Below are 17,699 nucleotides of genomic sequence, written 5' to 3'. Positions count from 1 at the left end.
ACTGTCCATAATATCATCATCATCTCTCTCTCTCTCTCCCTTTCTTTTGGAAGAGAGGAGTTTACTTTGTGCAAGTTAAATGTGTTTACAATAAACACTACACCCACTTTGTTCAAACCCTTTGTTGGAACCGAGTGTCAAGTTCAAGTAAGTTGGGCCTGGAACTTGGGTTTCCTAACTCTTAATGCCAGCAGTGTACCTGTCCCCACCTGGAGTTTAGTGAATGAAACAGAAAAGAACAGAAAAGTGTGGCCACATGCCACAGCTCTTTCTGCAGTGCAGGCTCATCCTGAGTCACAGGAGGGAAGGGCTCCATGATGCGGGGTTGCCTCGGCACCTGGGGACTCTTGCTGGCTGGGTGCCTGCCAGAGTGGAAGGGTGGGGTAGCATGTTGACCTAAGAATGTGATGCTGCTCTGCTGTGGACAAGCCACAGGGGACTCTGGGACAGATGGAGGTTACCAGCTGGTGTCATGGCTACAGCGTACACCAACCCCTTTATCTGTCATCAGACTCATGCCCTTTGCTCTTTTTTTTTTTTTTTTTTGCTTAGATAACAAATACTGAATAGTTACTATATTCAATGCAAAGCAGTATTCTACAGTGCATGAGTGTTACAATAGTCACAATGACAAACAAGATTGGCAAAGTACCAGTGTTCATGAGGTTGACATTCTAGCGGGAGAAAATGACAATAAACAAGTGGATGAAATTATGTTGGTTACTGATAAGTGCTGCAGAAGAAGTAGGGTGGTGTAATATGAGAGAGGGATTGTTGGGGCAGGGGTACAGAGCTAGGATGGTGGTGGCCTCTCGGAGGTAGCCTTCCAGGTGTGGTGAGCGGAATTCAGGGGAAGAGGCCATCTAGAGATCGAAGGCCCAGGGTAAAGTCTCAAGAAGGAAAGGCAAGTGCAATGCTGTGAGTGGGGCAGAGGTATCTTTGGGATGTAGAGATGTGGGGACAGGATTCCGGGGACACAGGCTGAGATGGGCCAGAGAGCAGGCTGGGGTAAAGTGTGAGAGGGCTTCAGCAATGCTGGTTGGGAGCATGACGTAATTTTAAGTGTAGCAGGAGGTTGCTTGTGGGTTTTAAGCAGAGGAGTAGTGTGATCTGAGTCATGTTTCCAAAGGTTATCATGTGGGGTATGGCCAAACTGCGCTTCCTGTGGGTGTAGGAGCTGTGCCTATGACTGGGGTGATAGTGGGAGGGCTGGGGCAGAGAAGATGGGAGAAGAGCTGGGAGGAGAGCCACAGGACTTCATGGAAGTTTGGATGGGGGCATGAATGCAACAGAGAAATCGAGGGTGACTCTTGGGCACTCTTCCCACCTGAGGAAATGAGAGATAATGAGGCCATTTGCTGAGGTAGGAGTGGAGGAGGAACTGATTTGCAAAGGAAAGCCCGCAGCTTTGTGTGCAGTCTACCAGATGCTCAAGTGGGGATGACAAAGGGGCAATTTTTTTTATTCCCTCAACAAACATTAAGTGAGCTCCTATTACAAATCAGATATGTTTCTAGATAATTGGGAACAGATAGTGATCAAAACAAAGTCATTGTTTCTAAGATGCTTGTATTTCAGTTGTGGGGAGGAAGACAATAAACACAGTTACATATTCAGCTCTGGTTGACAATATGATTGTGAGACTACTAAGTGTATTGAGTTGCGGATGTAACCATATGTGGAGGAAATATGGAAAAGAAATCCCAACATTTGGAAGTCTGGAAGAAGATGAATTAAAGAACACTGAGTGCTGGGTGTGGTGGAGCACACTTGTAATCCCAGCATTCAAGAGGCTGAGACCGGAGGATCGCAGTTCAAGGACAGCCTCAGTTACTTAGTGAGGCCCTTTGCAACTCAGTGAGACCTGGTTTCAAAATAAAGAATAATAATAATAAAAAAAAAAAGGGCAGGGGCTGTAGCTCGGAGGTCGAATGCCCCTGGGTTCCATCCCCAGACCCACAAAAAAACAAAAACAAAACCAAAAAACACTGATAAGAAGCTGTCTGGGAAGTGGGGGAGATTAATTGAGTGTGGGGATACAGAGGAGTTTCAGGAGTGGGGAAGAGTTAACCATGTCAAAATTCGGATGAAAAGAGACTAAGTAAGATAAAGATGGACTATTGACTTTGGAAAGATGCATCATTTGAGTGAGAGCCATTCAGTGGAGTGGTGGAGGCAAAAGTAATATAATATAATGTAATATAAAAGTAATATAATATTTCATCCCACCTCATCCTATTTTACCCACCCATCCCAACTAACCTACTCTTCCTAGTCTATTCCACCCCACCTGCTCCAGGATACCACCTCATGATCCATGATAGCATAAGAATCTTCAGGCAAGTTCCTATATTCTCCATCTTCCTCCCTAACCACACCCTTCATCCAGGAACTCAGTCTTATGGACCAAGAGAGAAAACTTTTTTTGGGGGGGGGGCATACTGGGGATGGAACCCCAGGGGCATTCTACCTCTGAGTTACACCCCCAGCCCTATTTTTTATTTTTTATTCTGAAACAGGGTCTCACTGAATTGCAAAGCACTTCACTAGGTAGCTGAGGTTGTCCTTGAACCGCAATCTCAGCCTGGGATTACAAGTGTGCACCAACATGCCTAGCTAAGAGGAAAAACTTTTTATGTAAAAGATGTATGGAGAAATAGGGCAAGTCTTATGGCTGGGTAGTATCATCTTTTTGGAAAACTTACTGGGACCAGGAATGGTGGATCCCGTTGTTGGGGGGAGAAGGCTGTCCATTCTGGATTTCCCCTGGGTATGGCAGTTCTGACACTACACTGTGCAGCCCATTTCTCTGCCTGTCTACTTAGTAACTCTCAGGAAAAATTACCAAGAGTGTTATTGACTCTAATTTTAATTTGTCTAACATTCTTGTTAATGATATCTATTTAAGACATCCATTAAAGGCCCATAAGGTTAATTAAATGGACAATTCCAATACAATTCTACTAGAACCTCCTCAATTAAATTAATATTATAGACATTTAACAGATGTCTCAATGAGGCATTATAGCTAAGAAATGCAAGCTAAATTAACATTAAAGCCATTGTCCAGAAAGAAAGCTTTTTATCATAATTTATGGCTTTTGGGAGGAATGTTCATGTTTACTCTTCAGAACCTAAGAGATCAGTCATTTGATAATCTTTTTTAGCATCTAGAAAGTGCTGGCCCATGAGTCCCAAGTCTTAAATTACAGTCTACAATCAGAATTAGAAGAAACTTTACTTTCTGAAGTCCACTATTCGGTGACAAACATCAGTTGACTGGAGGAACCAGCTGGGGACCCAGCCCTGGAGGTTACAGAAGCTGCAGCAGTAGGTGTAATGGAAGTGTAGCAGGTCTGAAGTGCAGTCCAGAATCAGGCTACTTTTGAAATGTACCCTGCTTATTCTGGTACAGGATGTTCCAAGATCCCATTCCAGGAAACCGTAATCTGGTCGAATTTGATAGATGTTGACAGAGTCCCCAAAAGACTTTAGGACTTGAACGATTAGTAGAACTCTGCATCCTGCCCCAAGAACTACATTTCTAGCAGTTCTTGCCATCTTTCTCCATCTACTGAGTCAGGGAGAATTTCAGGCATCTCCTATAGGTTTGAGACCAGAAGCTATACATCTTCTCAGCTCTTCCTGCCTAAGCCCAAGCCCAGTGGGCAGACCCCCCCCCCCAAACCTCCCTCTGGTTTCCTGGGTCTTCCATGTCTCTGTGGGCTCCTGCCCTCAACCTGGGTGTGTCTATGCGCCTCCTGTCCCACAGCTGCCTAGAGTTATAGCCCCCACCCGCCCTGTGGCCCTCTTTGCCCACCCTGCCTACCTGTGTACACATTTCCTCCCTAAACCAGATTGTGTCTGGCCCCAGTGAAGGGAAGGGAGTAGGGGTTCTGCTGTTTTCAAAAGTGAAAGGGAACCTAGAAACTCGGGGGCTCTGGAGACTAGGAGAAGCAGCTCTGGAACAAGTTCTTATATGAACAAGTCATGGAATCCAGTGGAGAGCTCAAGGTCTAGCAGAACTGGCTAGTGGTCCAAGCAGCCCATATGCTGGAGTAGGGAGAAAAGGCCTGTGTCTGAGGATGGGAGCCTTCCTGGGAGGCACCAGTCGGTCCTGGTTGGGCATGCTTCATGGCTATTACGTAAAGAATTGTGCACCCCCCTCCATTCCTATGTTGAAGCCCCAACCCTCAATATAACTATATTTGGAGATAGGGTCTTTAAGGAGATAATGAAGGCTACATGAAGTCATAGGGTGATGCCCTAATCGATAGAACCAGTATCCTTATTAGAGGAAGAGGCATTAGAGACCTCACTCCTTGCATACAGAAGACAGTGAGAAGGTAGCTATCTGCAAGCCAGAAGAGGCTGCACCAGAAACCAATCCTGACAGTATCCTCAGCATAGACTGCGGGCTTCCAGAGCCATAAGAATGTAAGTCTGTTGTTTATTATGGAGGCTTAAGCACAGAGATGCACCCCCGCCCCCAGGTGCTTTAATCCTTTCCCTCCTCCACAGAGGGCCTAGCTTTTCCTTTGTGGGGTCTGTGCTACAGGTGAGCCCTTCAGAGTTGGCTCTGGGAACCAGAAAGGGGCCCCAGGCCTGATCATCCTTTGGAGAACAGAGGGTCACTGGCCCTAGAGCTTCATTAGTCCTATCTTGAGATGGCAACCATTCTTCCTCTCCATGGCCTCTCTGGCCCCTTCTCTGGTGCTGATTTCTGTGGTGCATAGTTGATGAGGCAGATTTAGCTGTCTTGCACATGGGCCTGTATGTTTAAGCCCTCAGCTCTACTGGTGTCCTGACCCTTGGGTGGAGATGGATCAGACTGCCAAGTTCCACATTACTCCCAATGTGGCCTGGAGCCACAGCCCGGGGTACTCACACCCTGCTCTGTGCAGCAATTGGTGTAGCTTCATCAGGGCTGGCATCCTGCCTGGCATGGCCTTCTGCTTGGGAGGATGGTACAGACCCTGGCACACAGGACCCAGTGACCCCTGGGTGAGCCATGGGGCAATAGTGCATGCTAGAAACAGGCATGCACACTGACAGCCTCGTGGCAGGTGAGCATTCTCACCAAATCTCCTTTGGGAAAGGGGGAGAGAAGTCTACAAATTACACAGCCACTCACAGAAACTTGATTCGGCGCCAAATGAAAAACAGATTTCACATGGCAAGTGGTACCAACAACTTTTCTGGAAAGCAACTGTGTATTTACACAACATTGGATGCCTTTTACATTGCAAAGGGGTGGGTATGAGAAAGATAGCTTAGGAAGTTATAGCACCTATGCCATTACAAATACGGCACTTTCAGCTGGTTGGAAGAACAGAAGCTACTTAACACTGAAAACAGAAATTTCCTTTGGAAGAAGCATATAATAAAAGGAGCACACAGTGTACCTCAGCAGTCACTTTATTGCACTTGTAACCACCCTGTAGCACAGCTCTGGAGCCAGGCTATTGGGTTCAAGTCCTGGCTCTTTCCCTCAATGAAGACTTGGGCAAGTGATCACTTTCATTCTGAAGTTCTTTGGGGCAACATAAAATGGCCATACTGCTGGAGCTGTCTTCTGGCCCGTACGTGTGCTGCACCACGCAGCACTGACTGTATGCAAATGGAGAGAGTCCCTGAGTTGCCTCAGAACATCCTAGTGAGCTATGACACCATACACAGAACTAGGAATAGGGCTAAGCTGTTGGGCTGGTCTCCCATGCCTGCAGACATACTCTGAGCTGCTGGGAAGTACAGTGGGGCCCTTCTGCTCTCCTGCTATTTCTCTTTCAGTGTGAAGTCTGGGGGAAGATATGGAGAAAGCAAAGCCTTTGGCATCATTGCTTCTAGGATGATGAAAAGCACATTACCTGCTTATTACCAGGAGTATTTCCGCCTTTACCTTGTTAGTTAAGAACACACTTGCTTCTTAAAGGGAAGGAGAAATTTCCTACTCAGCCATGTTTTGACCCACATGGCTCTTCTGACACTAGTCACTGGAAGGCTGGTCTCTCACTCTGCTCTTACTCTGGCCCTTGGCCTGTTTCTTGCATAGAAGGGTCCTATCTATTAGCCTTATAGACAGATATCCAGAGAGATCTAGAGTCAGGTTGAAAATCCCAGTCTCTCAGCAGCAAAAATGGAAACAAGATGTAAAAAAGCACCATTGTTGGGGACTTTGGATTTCCTAGCAGGTTAGGTCTTGGAAAGAGAGGCAGTCGACCTTCCTTTGAAGCCTAACACAGTAAGCACAAATAGACCTGGTGTTTTATCTCAGTGGTCTACCCTGATTCTAACTCCACAAGTGACTGGGCCCTAAGTCACGTAGCAACTTCACATTTGCTCCTCTTCAGGTTTCTCCCCACCCCACCCCAGTCCTGAAGATTGAACCCAGGGACTCCCACTTGCTAGACAAGTGCTCTACCACTGAGCTATATCCCCAGCCCTTTCTCCAACCAAGTAAAACTGAGCTCAGTTTGAGAGCAGCATGATTTAGAGTAATGCATGAGAGATGCATTGTGCCACTGTGAAAAGTAGTGGCTGATGGCAGATGTCTACGGAGCTAGTACAAAGTATGATCTGGACAGTTTTGGGGCTCCCCTTCCCTTCTAATCTGGCTCAACTGCAGGAATGATTCTTTTATTTGTAGTCTTTTTATGTCTACATGTGTATTTTATTATTAAACAATTGATTTGTCCTAAAATACTCAGAAAACATGAAAATGTATGAAAAAAAAAATAACCTAGTAGTCCCATGCTTCAAGTCAACCAGGGTTTATTCTGGTATGTATCTTGCCAGTATCTTTTCTTCATGAGAGTAATACAAAATTAGAGTCATCTAGAAAGAGAAATTCCACTGTCCCCTGACTTCTTTACTTAGTATAGTTTGTATCTTCCTATATTATTAAGTATCTTTAATTCTGATTTCCACTGGCTGGAGGTGGTCTATAACTAGACTCTCTTCACTGACAGGTAGGCATTTAGGGTGCTTCCAATTTTCAGGTGTCATAGGCAACTGCTTTAGGTGGCAAGGAATTCACAGGTCAATTGTTCCCTTTGCTTTGAACTTCTTGGCAGACCGCTCACTTGAACGAAGCTGGAATTTGCTCCCGTAAATGTAGGAAATAAAGTCATCGATTTCTACTGTGAACACACAGTTTAGCTTGGGGATAACTGGAACAATAACAACAACAACAAAAAAGAGAAAAAGGATGAGGAAAACACCAAAGCAGTAAGTTCACTTTTATGTAGAGCATTATATACAAAATATTTGTATTAAAAACATAAGCTAGAAGGAAATGGGGAAACTCACAAAGGTAACAGCACAGGATTACTTGTGGTTGGTCTACCATAAGGCTAACTGATTCACATTTTAAATATAACCCAACACTCAGTTTTCAGAGTCAAAGGCTATGAACCAAACTCCCAGAACCAGAAACTCTCAGAACAACTGCAGAAACAGGTTTTTCCACATCACTTTTGGCTGCCTTTTTGGAGATACTTTCACATCACTTTCTGAGGTTTACAATGCAAGCAGAAGAATATACAAGAAAGTGGAAGAAAAGTAGCAAGAAAAATCAAGCCCCAAAATTAAAAGAACAAGGGTGCAGCTCAGTGATATGACACATGCTTGGCAAGAATAAGGCCTTAGGTTCAATCTCCAGCACTCAAGGGCGGGGGGAATAAGCTGGGCATGGTGGCACACGCTTGTAATCACAGTACAAGGGAGGCGGAGACAGGAGGATCGAAGGTTCATACTTAGCTACTTAATGAGGCCCTCTGCAACTTAATGAGACCCTGTTTCAAAATAAAAGATAAACTAGGGCTGGGAGTATAGATTGGAGATAGAATGTCCCTGGGTTCAATCACCTGTACCACAAAAATAAGTAAGTAAGTAAATAAATAAATAACAGACAGACAGACAGACAGAGATAGTAGTGTCTGTGTCTGTCTGTCTGTCTGTCTGTCTGTCTGTCTCTCTCTCTCTCTCCTCCAACTGTTGGAAGTCTCTGGAAACCTGGAAGTCCCAAGTGTGTGCTTGAGCAATGCTGGTCATGATGGGACCCAAACCCAAACTGACCCCAGAGTGCAGTTCTCTGGAACTCCAAGGAAGGCACTGTCTTTGGTTTTCTCTTTTTACTCCTTTGGGAGGCAGCAATCTTTTGCAGATAGAGGGGCCTAAACCTAGGGGCCCAAACAGACCCACGCTTCCTGAGGAAACCCAAACAGTTCTCTCTTCCCCTTGCCCATTTCTGGCTAGGACTGCTGGCTATACTCACAGATGTCTCCTGGGAGAGCCATAGCGACAGCAGTGATCTCTGCAAGCCTAGAACATAGTTGGTAAGTATCTGTCATCTGTCCTGACTTGGCAGGCCAAGTGGAACTTATAGTACCCCAAAGAAAGGGACAAGGTTGCAGTTGGGGATGTGATAGCCTGTAACATCCTCAGAAGACATGATTACATACCTTTGAGGCGATCTTCTTTGGTGATAATTTTGAAAACATGCTTCGTTTCCTGTAGAAGGATTCCTGTGACACCCACATATGAGGGGCATTTAGATTTTGTGACTGCAAAGGAAAAAGTTCAAGGTCAGGCTTTTCTGGTGTTGGCAGAGCCATAGCCAGTCAGGCCACAGGGACTGGGGGTGCTGGTCTGCCCTTCTGAGCTATCGGAAGAAAATACCCAGAGGATGGAAGCTCCATAGCTGGGCATTGGTCAACCCAGACAAGAACCCAGGTTTCCCAAACTCTTGTACTGGGGCCTTGTAGTCTCTGGGGTATTCTTACAAGGTGTCCTTTGGAGGGCCACCAGTCTTGGGTAGGGTTTTAGAGACAAGAAGTCATATATGAGCCAGAGCCACCAATGCCCAGTCTGATTGCTCTGATGGAGCCAAGCATCCCTTATAGGATCTGAATGAATACCCATCATGCACTCCTCAGGACCTCTTGAACTCTGGCAGGAGTTCTGTTGCAGAGCTCCCAGCAGTCAGTGACATGGATGGAGCTGCCATCACAGGCAACTGGACCTCACCTGTCTGGGCCCTGTCAGTGCAGTCAACAATCACTGAGCATCTACTATGTGCCTGGCACAGGTCTAACTATGTGCTAGTGGCATAGCACTGGGTCCTGCTCTCATAGAGTCAATATTCTAACAGCGCAGGGGTGATATAAGGCAAATGATGGGCAATTATAATGATGGGCTATGTAGCAAATGAGGCCTGATTAAGAGGGCAGAGGGGTGCTCTTCAGGAATGGTGGGCTCTGAGGGAAGTGACATCTGAGTCAGTGTATGAATACACAGGATTTCTCTAGGCAGATGGAAGGAACAAATGGAGGCAGGGTCAAGCCTGTGTGAGAAGCAGAAAGGCCAGTGTGGTTAGACCTGTTGCCCAACAAAGTTGAAGAGGCCTTTAAGATAGTAAGGAGACAAATTTTTACTTTACCAGGATGGAAAGCTGTTAAAAAGTATAATGCAGGAAAGGGACATGACCTTTTTTTTTTTAGGTCCTGGGGACCAAATCAGTGTCTTGAGTATGTTAGGTAAGTATTCTACCACTGGGCTATACTCCTGCCCTTCATGATCTGGTTTATGTATAAAACCATCATTCTGGTTGTTTGGTACAGGTGGGGGAAAGGACTTCAGTCAGGAGAGGTGTAGATGGCTTCTGAAGTAATTCAGGAGAGACTGAGGGTGGTTTAGATTGGGTATTGAGATGTGCTAAGGGACTGGAGGTAGAGGATTAGAAAAGAAAAGAAGATGCCGGGCGTGGTGGCGCACGCTTTTAATCCCCGCGCTTGGGAGGCAGAGACAGGAGGATCGCGCAGGTTCGAAGCTAGCCCCGCGCGCTGGCTTAGGAGACCCTGTTTCCAAATAAAAAAAAATGCAAAAATAGGTCTGGGAGTGTAGCCCTGAGGTAGAAGGGCTTCCAGGGACCCCAGTACCACCAAAAAAAAAAAAAAAAAAAAAAAAAAAAAAGAAAAGAAAAGAAGAAACATGCATATTTCCTAGGTGTCTGGTCTGAAAAACCAGACTAAATAGTGGTTTAATTAACTGAGATGGGGAACACCAGGGGAGGGGTTGTTTTGAGGTGAGATGGAGAGTTATGCTTTGGATATGTTTGTTTGAGGTATCTACTGGACATCTACATAGCTATTTCCAGTGGACAGTTGGATGAATGATGCTGGTATTTAGGGGAAGGTTCCATGCTGAAGAGGTCATCTTGTGAGTTGTCAGTCACAGCTGCCACTAAAAACTATGGGAATGAATGAAAGGGACTCTATTTAAGATCCCTGGTCATAGGTAAATTCTGGTATAGTGTGTGCAGAAGCTACATAAAGGCTATTTAGAGTATGTCCAACAAAGGCCAGAGCAGACCAAGACAACTGTAACTATCTCTGACTTCAGTGCTGGTGATCTGGAGATAATCTTAAGGAACCCAACCCATGTGGCAAGGAGCACATCTAACACTGAAACATGAGTACCAGATTGCCAGTGAGTGACAGTACAAGCATCTGGATGACTACTGCTCTTAAGAAAATCACCTGAAATGATAGCACCATGAAGATCTGCCTTTAACAGCTTGGCTTGAATCATCTGTGGCTGCCTACAAGGTAAACAGAAGCCTTTAATTTATACCATGACGAAGAGTTCTGAACAAAGCACACAAATATCTACAAACTTCTGCAGGCAGGCAATGCACACAGCTGGTTCCTAAGACTTGGATTCTGTTTTAGTGGCTAAGGCTTCAGAAATGCAACTCACGTGTCTGGCTTGAGACCATTGCACAGGTCCCGGATGTACTGTTTCCAGAGTTCGTGTAGAGGAAGAAAAAGGCTATATCTGTGAGAAAGTCAGAAACAAGTAAAAAGTTAGGCAACATCACCCTGAGATTATAATGCTCAAATAACACAGAGGTTGGCTTAATGCCAAGAACTGTGACCTGGAAACATTAGAGATTAGGGATTAATCCTAATTCCACTGCTGACAATTAAACTAAAATGAAGTTTCTTCACCTCTTGAACATCAATTTCTTAAATAGTAGAACCTTCTTGAAGCTAAGTTTCTGCTAGCGAGAAGAGGAAGGAGTAGCCCTTCTTTGTCCTGTCACCTTTCCTGCTGGCTAGATGCGGCCATGGCAGCTGGGCCCACGCAGTCATCTTAGACCATGAAGAACATTTGAAGGAGTATGTGCTGCTTGGCTCTGCTGTGGCACTGCCCATTACCAACCAAGGGGACCATTCATCTGGGCTTCAAGATAGAAAAATGAACTTCAGCTTTGAGAAACTGGTTTTGTAAGTCTTTCTGTTACATGGAATTGAATTTAGTGAGCCCTCAATCTGCAGGATTTGCTGATTGTCTTGGTACTTTGTGAGGAATCTATTTACATAAAGCCATGGGTTAGAGAAACAAAAACCACAAGCTCAAAACCCAAATGAGTTATACCAGGATATCAGTGATGCAAACCTGGGGTGGGAAACACAGCAGCTAATTCCTTCACCCAAAGCCTGCTGACTTCATGGGAAGCCATGGCATACTTCAACTGTCTTCTAGAATGTGGGAAGCTATTTGGCTATAGATCTCCAGGCAAAAGCCTATAAACAGTTTCAAGACATGCAATCTCAGAGCTGTTGCTAAGGAGTGATGGAGTGTCACCAGACAGAGGAAAACATTCTCCCACAAGATGTTGATGCATTCCTTTCAGAAACTTCCAAAATGTGTAGGCAGCAATAAAACTCAAGAGGATGATTCTGTAGAATGATATTAAAAGCTACAAAGCTATATATTAAGAAATGTCAGTTCCTCTTTTCTAAGAGACCCATAAGATAAACAGCCTGTTGCCATGGGAATAGACTCACTATGGCACTCATGTTATTAGTTCTGGCTAGGACAGAAGCCAAACAGTAAGAGTCCTCAGTCTCACCATGCATTGCTATTAAAATCCAAACTGCAGTACAGTATGAATTGGTAAAGAAAGGCTTCCCCCTTGTGGTGGAAGATGGAGAAGCTCCTTGAATTTAAGTGGGGCCTGAACTAGGGAATCTAGTGAGGTTCCCTGAGCCCACTCCTGACTAAGATGAAGCTGCAGTGGGTAGGAAAGCACTGGACAGGCAGGGCTTACCTCTGTTGCTCTGGTTTAATTTCAAAGAGCCGTAGATTCCTCCTCTGCCTGGCAGAGAGGCCTTTTGATTTCTTTTTTTTCTCCTTTCGCCTCCTGCGGGTGAAGTAATCCAGAACAACGGCCTTGCGCTGCAGCTGGTTCTCGCAGGCTTGCTGGCTCATGTGGGGTAAGCTCCGCTTCAGGAAGGCCCTCATAAAGGCCTCAGCCCGATGGGCTCCCGAGTGCTGGACAGAGAAGGCGGTGTGGGCTTACTACTCTGTTCTGTGCCCTGAGGTACTCCCACCCATCACTTTTGAGAGCCAGTCTTCACTGACCCATCTTTCTGCCCAATGAGGCTCACACAATCTTTCATTTGACAAATGTTTGCTATTCACAGGCATCAAGATTTAAGTTTGTCAAATACAACAGCCATGTCAAACACAGACTTTCTGTCTTGCCTCTCAGAGGTTATTCTGTTGAAGATAAAAAAGCCTTTATATTAGCGGGGTGTGGTGGCTCACGCTTGTAATCCCTGCGCTTGGGAGGTGGAGACTGGAGGATTGACAGGAGGCGGAGATAGGTTTGAAGCCAGTCACTTGGGTTTCCGGCCCTGTGTATTGTCTGGCTATTCTCCAAGATGTCTGCTCCTGCACTGCTTGGAGAAAAGCGTCCAGTGCTTCTCTCCAACACAGCACACCGTGCCAAGTTACTGTGAATGAGCACATGCTCTTAGAACTTGTGGGCAAAAGAACTGTTATGCTTGTATGTAATTCTTGAAAACTCTTAAATGTCACTACCTCTCAAGGTGGAATTCTACTGATCTATTCTTCATTGGGCAGTGGGTATCTCTGCCTTCTCACTTGTCACAGCTATGGATGGTGCTCTTTGCTGAGATCTTGTTTCTTGGCCCTTTTTGCACTAACCAGGTTATAAACACAAGAGTGAGGCTAACTGACAGATCTAGGTCAATGTGTCAATAATAATTATGTCAGCCGGGCGTGGTGGTGCACGCTTGTAATCCCCGCGCTTGGGAGGCGGAGACAGGAGGATCACACTGGTTTGGAGCCAGCCTTGCTGGCTTAAGAGACCCTGTTTCCACATAAAAAAAGTAAAAAAAAAAAAATAGGTCTGGGAGTGTAGCCCGTGGGAGTATATCCCAGAGTTAGAAGGGCTTCCAGGAACCCCAGTACCACCAAAAAAAAAAAAAAAAAAAAAATATGCCCTCCCTCCATGGGAGAGGAGTAGTGGGATGAAAAGAGAGGACAAGGCAAAGCATAGTGCATGCTCTTGTAATCCCAGCACTTGGGAGGCTGAGATAGGAGGATCACAGGTCAGTGGCCAGCTTCAGCAACTTAGGCTCTGCACAACGTAGTGAGGCTCTGTTTCAAAATACAAAATAAAATAGGGCTGGAGGTGCAGCTGAGAGGCAGAATGCCCCTGGTTTCAATCCCCAGTACCACAAAGACAAACAAAGAAAAAAAAAATGAGAGAGAGAGAGAGAGGGGGGGGGAGAGGGAGAGAGAGAAAGAGAACGCAAGACTCACAATCTTTGAGGTAGCTCATAGCAGGGGTGGGAGGAATTATATCCACTTTAACTTTGTCATAAATTCCCAAAGTCAGAAATACACCCACAGGGATGCTGGAATGATGGGGATTAGAGCTTTGAGGTAGACTTTGGTGCAACTGGATGATGAGAAATAAAAATAAAAGGGTGGTTGAAGTGCCCAGGGAAGGGGTGCTCAGCATTTTTTTTTTTTTCCTGAAAAGTGGGCAGTAAGTTAAAAATTTGGGAATTTATGCTTTAAATGCTAACTGAAAAATTCATTGCCATCATTACTAATGATGAGAGAAAAATTGTTATTTTTTAAAATACCTAAGTGTTCTATTGTTCATACAGAAAAAAATAAAGGTATACCGGTTATCTTGATTTCAAGGTAATATTCTCATTATAAGCCAAAAGAGCTTTACCCAAATGAGGAAACATTTTGGAGCACCCATATGTAATCTATAAGTTCCACTTCTGAAATGTGACTTGCATGCCTTCTTCAGGACTGAAGGAGTTACAGTGACGAGATCAAATGATAGAACTTGTCAAGGTAGGTTTTGGGGTTATGGCCTAGTGTTCCCTATAAAGTGGGAGGTGACACAAGATCAAGGAGTCCAAGTTTATCAACAGGAAAGGAGGCTGGCATATGGGAACATTAGCACAGCGGACCTTGATGGAAACAAAGATGTCCACTAGAAAGGTGACAAGTAACATGTGGGAAAGGACAGCTAAACCAGTACTAGGGGCTTAGAAGACACTAAGCTAGGTTGCTTGTTTTCTTTTCTTTTTCTTTCCTCCCTCCTTCCCCCTCTTTCTTTCTTTTGTTGTACTAGGACTTGAACCCAGGGGCATTTTAACTCCAAGCTACACCCCATTTTTATTTTATTTTTAAAAACAGGGTCTCATGAGGTTGCCAAGAATCTTGATACATTGCTAAGGCTGTTATTAATCCTGGGATCTTCCTGGCTCAGTGTCGCAAGTACTGGGATTTCAGACGCACAGCACCATGCCTGGCTGACAAAGCCATTTTTGCCATCACCTCTTTTGCTCTTGGGCTTCCTCCTAGGAACTGTACCTGAATATTGTATTCTTTTGCCTCATTCTGAGAAAAGGCATGGTAGATCACACCTGGGGCATGAAAGAAAAAAAAAAAGAGAGAGAAGAAATGATCAATTTCTGTTAGGTAAGGCTAATAAGGACCCAAGACCGACCTACCTACCTACCTTCCTCCCTCCCTCTCTTTCTCTCTTTCTTTCTTTTCTTTCCTTTCTTTCTTGTACTAGAGATTGAACCCAGAGGCATTCTACTTCCGAGCTATACCCCCAACCCTATTTTCTTAATCGTTATTTTGAAAAAGGGTCTCACTAGGTTGCGGAAGTCCTCACTAAGTAGCTGAGGCTGGCCAGGAACCTGAGATTCTCCTGTCTCAGCCTTCTGAGTACTGGGATTATAGGGATGGGCCACAATCCCAGCTTTTCTGTGAAAATAACTGTGCTTATTCAGAGGTAAACGGGGCTGCATGAAAAGTAAAGTTTCAAAACTTTCTTGTCTTTCTCTCTCTCTTTTTATTTTATTTTTGGGGATGGGGATTGAACCCAGGGCCTCCAAGCATCACCACTGAGCAATGCCCCCAGCCTTCTTAGATGCTTCTTGTCCTGTCCTCTGCCAATGTCTATCCTAGAAGTTTCAATGGTGTAATATTTATTCATTTATTTTATTTATTTTTTATGGTACTGGGGATGGAACCCAGAGGCTTTCTACCTCCGGGCTATACTCACAGTCCTATTTTTTATATTTTATTTGGAAACAGGGCCTCACTAAGTTATTGAGAGCCTCACTAAGTAGCTGAGGCTGGCTTCAAACCTGCGATCCTTTTGTCTCAGCCTCCAAAGTACTGGGATTACAAGCGTGAGCCACCAATTCCAGCTAATGGTGTGATTTAAAAAGAGTGTGTTCAAGAAGCTTTGAAAGCTGAGCCTGGTGGCACATGCTTGGTATTTCAGTACTTGGGAAGCTCAGGCAAGAGGATTTGGGGTTTGAGGGCAGCCTCTTTAGCAAGACTCTCAGCAACTTAGTAAGACTGTCAGCAGCCCAGTGAGACCCTATTTCAAGATAAAAAAGAAATGAGGGCTGGGGATGTAGGCCGGGTAGAACACCCCTGGGTTCAACCCCCAGCTCCACAAATAAACTAAATAAATAAAATATAAAAAAGGTTGTAGGTATAACTCAGAGGTAGAATGCCACTTGCGTTCTCAGTATAAAAACAAGACAAAATAAAAAAGCTCTGAGGCAGTATTAGAACACAGACTTTTGGTCCCTATCCCTAGACCCTGCGTTTCTAATGAGTTCTGAGATGCTACTGGAGCTCCCTGGATAACACAATAAGAAGTCTGAGCAGTTGCTCACTAAGTCTAATGAAGTAACTCATTTAAAGTTATATGATATAGCTGTGCAGGATGCAGATGTGTAAAAATACTACATTTTGCTGACCGTAAGATATTTAAGAAAGAGTTTTCTCATTTTAGTATCCACAAAATTGGAATGTCATATAATTGGTGTGCTGAATTGATAAAATACAGCAGTCTTTCTTCAAATTCTATATACTTGATCAATGTGGTGTCAACCTCTAAAAGCAACCCACTCCTGTTTCTTACTTAATTTGTCTGAAGAAGAAAAAATGTGGTATTGGGAACAAGTCATATTCTACTGGCAAATAGAGTAAGAATAGGACAAAAGCCTAGTTTAAGGACCAAATGATCAGAAAATAGAGTTCACACTACATTCTATAAGTTTCACCCCAGCTCTCTTGTGCTTCTCGGAGTATACGTTTGACCAAGCAAACCAAGTGGTTACAAATTTCCTATAGTTGTAGTTTTCCCTCAAATGTGTGCTGTGCATTTTAACTTGTTTGTAGAAAGAAATGTGCAGAGTCTGGAACTCCACAATTGACTTTACTTCACATGTCCTGGATGCCTAGCATCAGACCTGGAAATCTGTCTGCAATGACATCTAATAGTTAATGAACATTCCTTACTTGCCTGGCAGTTGGTTAAAAGCTACGCATGAAGAGCAAGGCATTGGTGGTGCACGCTTGTAATCTCAGCATTTGGGAGGCTGAGACAGGATCGCGGTTCGCAGACAGTCTCAGCTATTTAGTGAGGCCCTTTGCAACTCAGTGAGACCTTGTTTCAAAATAAAAAATAAAAAAATTGGAATGGGGAGTGGTGTAGTTGGGAGGTAGAATGCACCTGGGTTCCATCCCCAGTACCGCAAAAAAAAAAATAAAAATAAAAAGCTACGTTTTATTTCATTACATTCTCTAAGCAATCCTTTAAAGTAGTTACTTCTATTTATATACTTGAGAAAGTTGTAGCTCAGATATACTGAGATACTTAACTTGATCATATCCCTCTATGGCAGAGGTGGAAATAAAAATCCTGACTCAAGTGATGTCTACACTCTGCTGTCTATAACCGCCCCGGTGCCTGCTTCTCCTTTTTGGTCCGTCTCTTCTCTGCTCAAATCATAAAGCCTTGGGTTAGTGATATCATTCCCGCAGCAGCACCCAGCACTTCACACTTCCCCTGTGGCAGAGGGGAGCAGGGCCTTGACCGCGGTTTTCCAGGGCGGCAGTGGCCACGCTGAGCAGCTTCCAGGAAAACCTGCCTTCTGCCCTGAGTCGCTTCCTAGCTCAGAGACCGAGGAGGGCGACCCAATCTGAGCCTCAGTTTCTTTTAAGTACGGCGGGGCTTTCTCGTTGCAGCTGCGTTCGGAACTCATCCCACTCAGGAGCACAAGTTCTAGAGTCCGCACCTACCCAGCCCAATCCAATTCCGTGTCCCAACCCCGCTTACTCGTCATCGTCCGATCGCTTGCGGGGCGCTCTGAGGACATCTCCTTCACTTGGCTCAGGCCTGGCCCACCTGGAGCCCCCTCCTCCGCTTCCCCTGGGAAGGCGCGGTCGTCTGGCGCCGCGCGTGACGTCACGGCGCCGGCGTGGCGCGGCGCATGCGCCTCGGGCCGGCTCCGGGTCCGCGGGCGCTCTCAGGCTAGGGTCTC

At 45.0% G+C, this 17,699-nt stretch overlaps 1 protein-coding gene across 1 annotated transcript; it reads right to left on the bottom strand.

Moving 5' to 3' along the window:
* Window positions 1–7,032: 7,032 nt before the first annotated feature.
* On the bottom strand, window positions 7,033–17,420 carry POP4 (POP4 homolog, ribonuclease P/MRP subunit; the record flags this gene model as incomplete). Its single annotated transcript, XM_080703542.1, has 7 exons — window positions 7,033–7,169; window positions 8,463–8,564; window positions 10,539–10,600; window positions 10,759–10,836; window positions 12,116–12,339; window positions 14,716–14,768; window positions 17,303–17,420. The coding sequence occupies 7 exons, from the start codon at window positions 17,418–17,420 to the stop codon at window positions 7,033–7,035; spliced, it is 774 nt and encodes a 257-aa protein (XP_080559668.1).
* Window positions 17,421–17,699: the final 279 nt, after the last annotated feature.

This window comes from Muscardinus avellanarius (genome assembly GCF_963383645.1).
Source record: "Muscardinus avellanarius genome assembly, chromosome: 10".
NCBI lineage: Eukaryota > Metazoa > Chordata > Mammalia > Rodentia > Gliridae > Muscardinus > Muscardinus avellanarius.
This window is presented reverse-complemented; position numbering and strand designations above follow the sequence as displayed.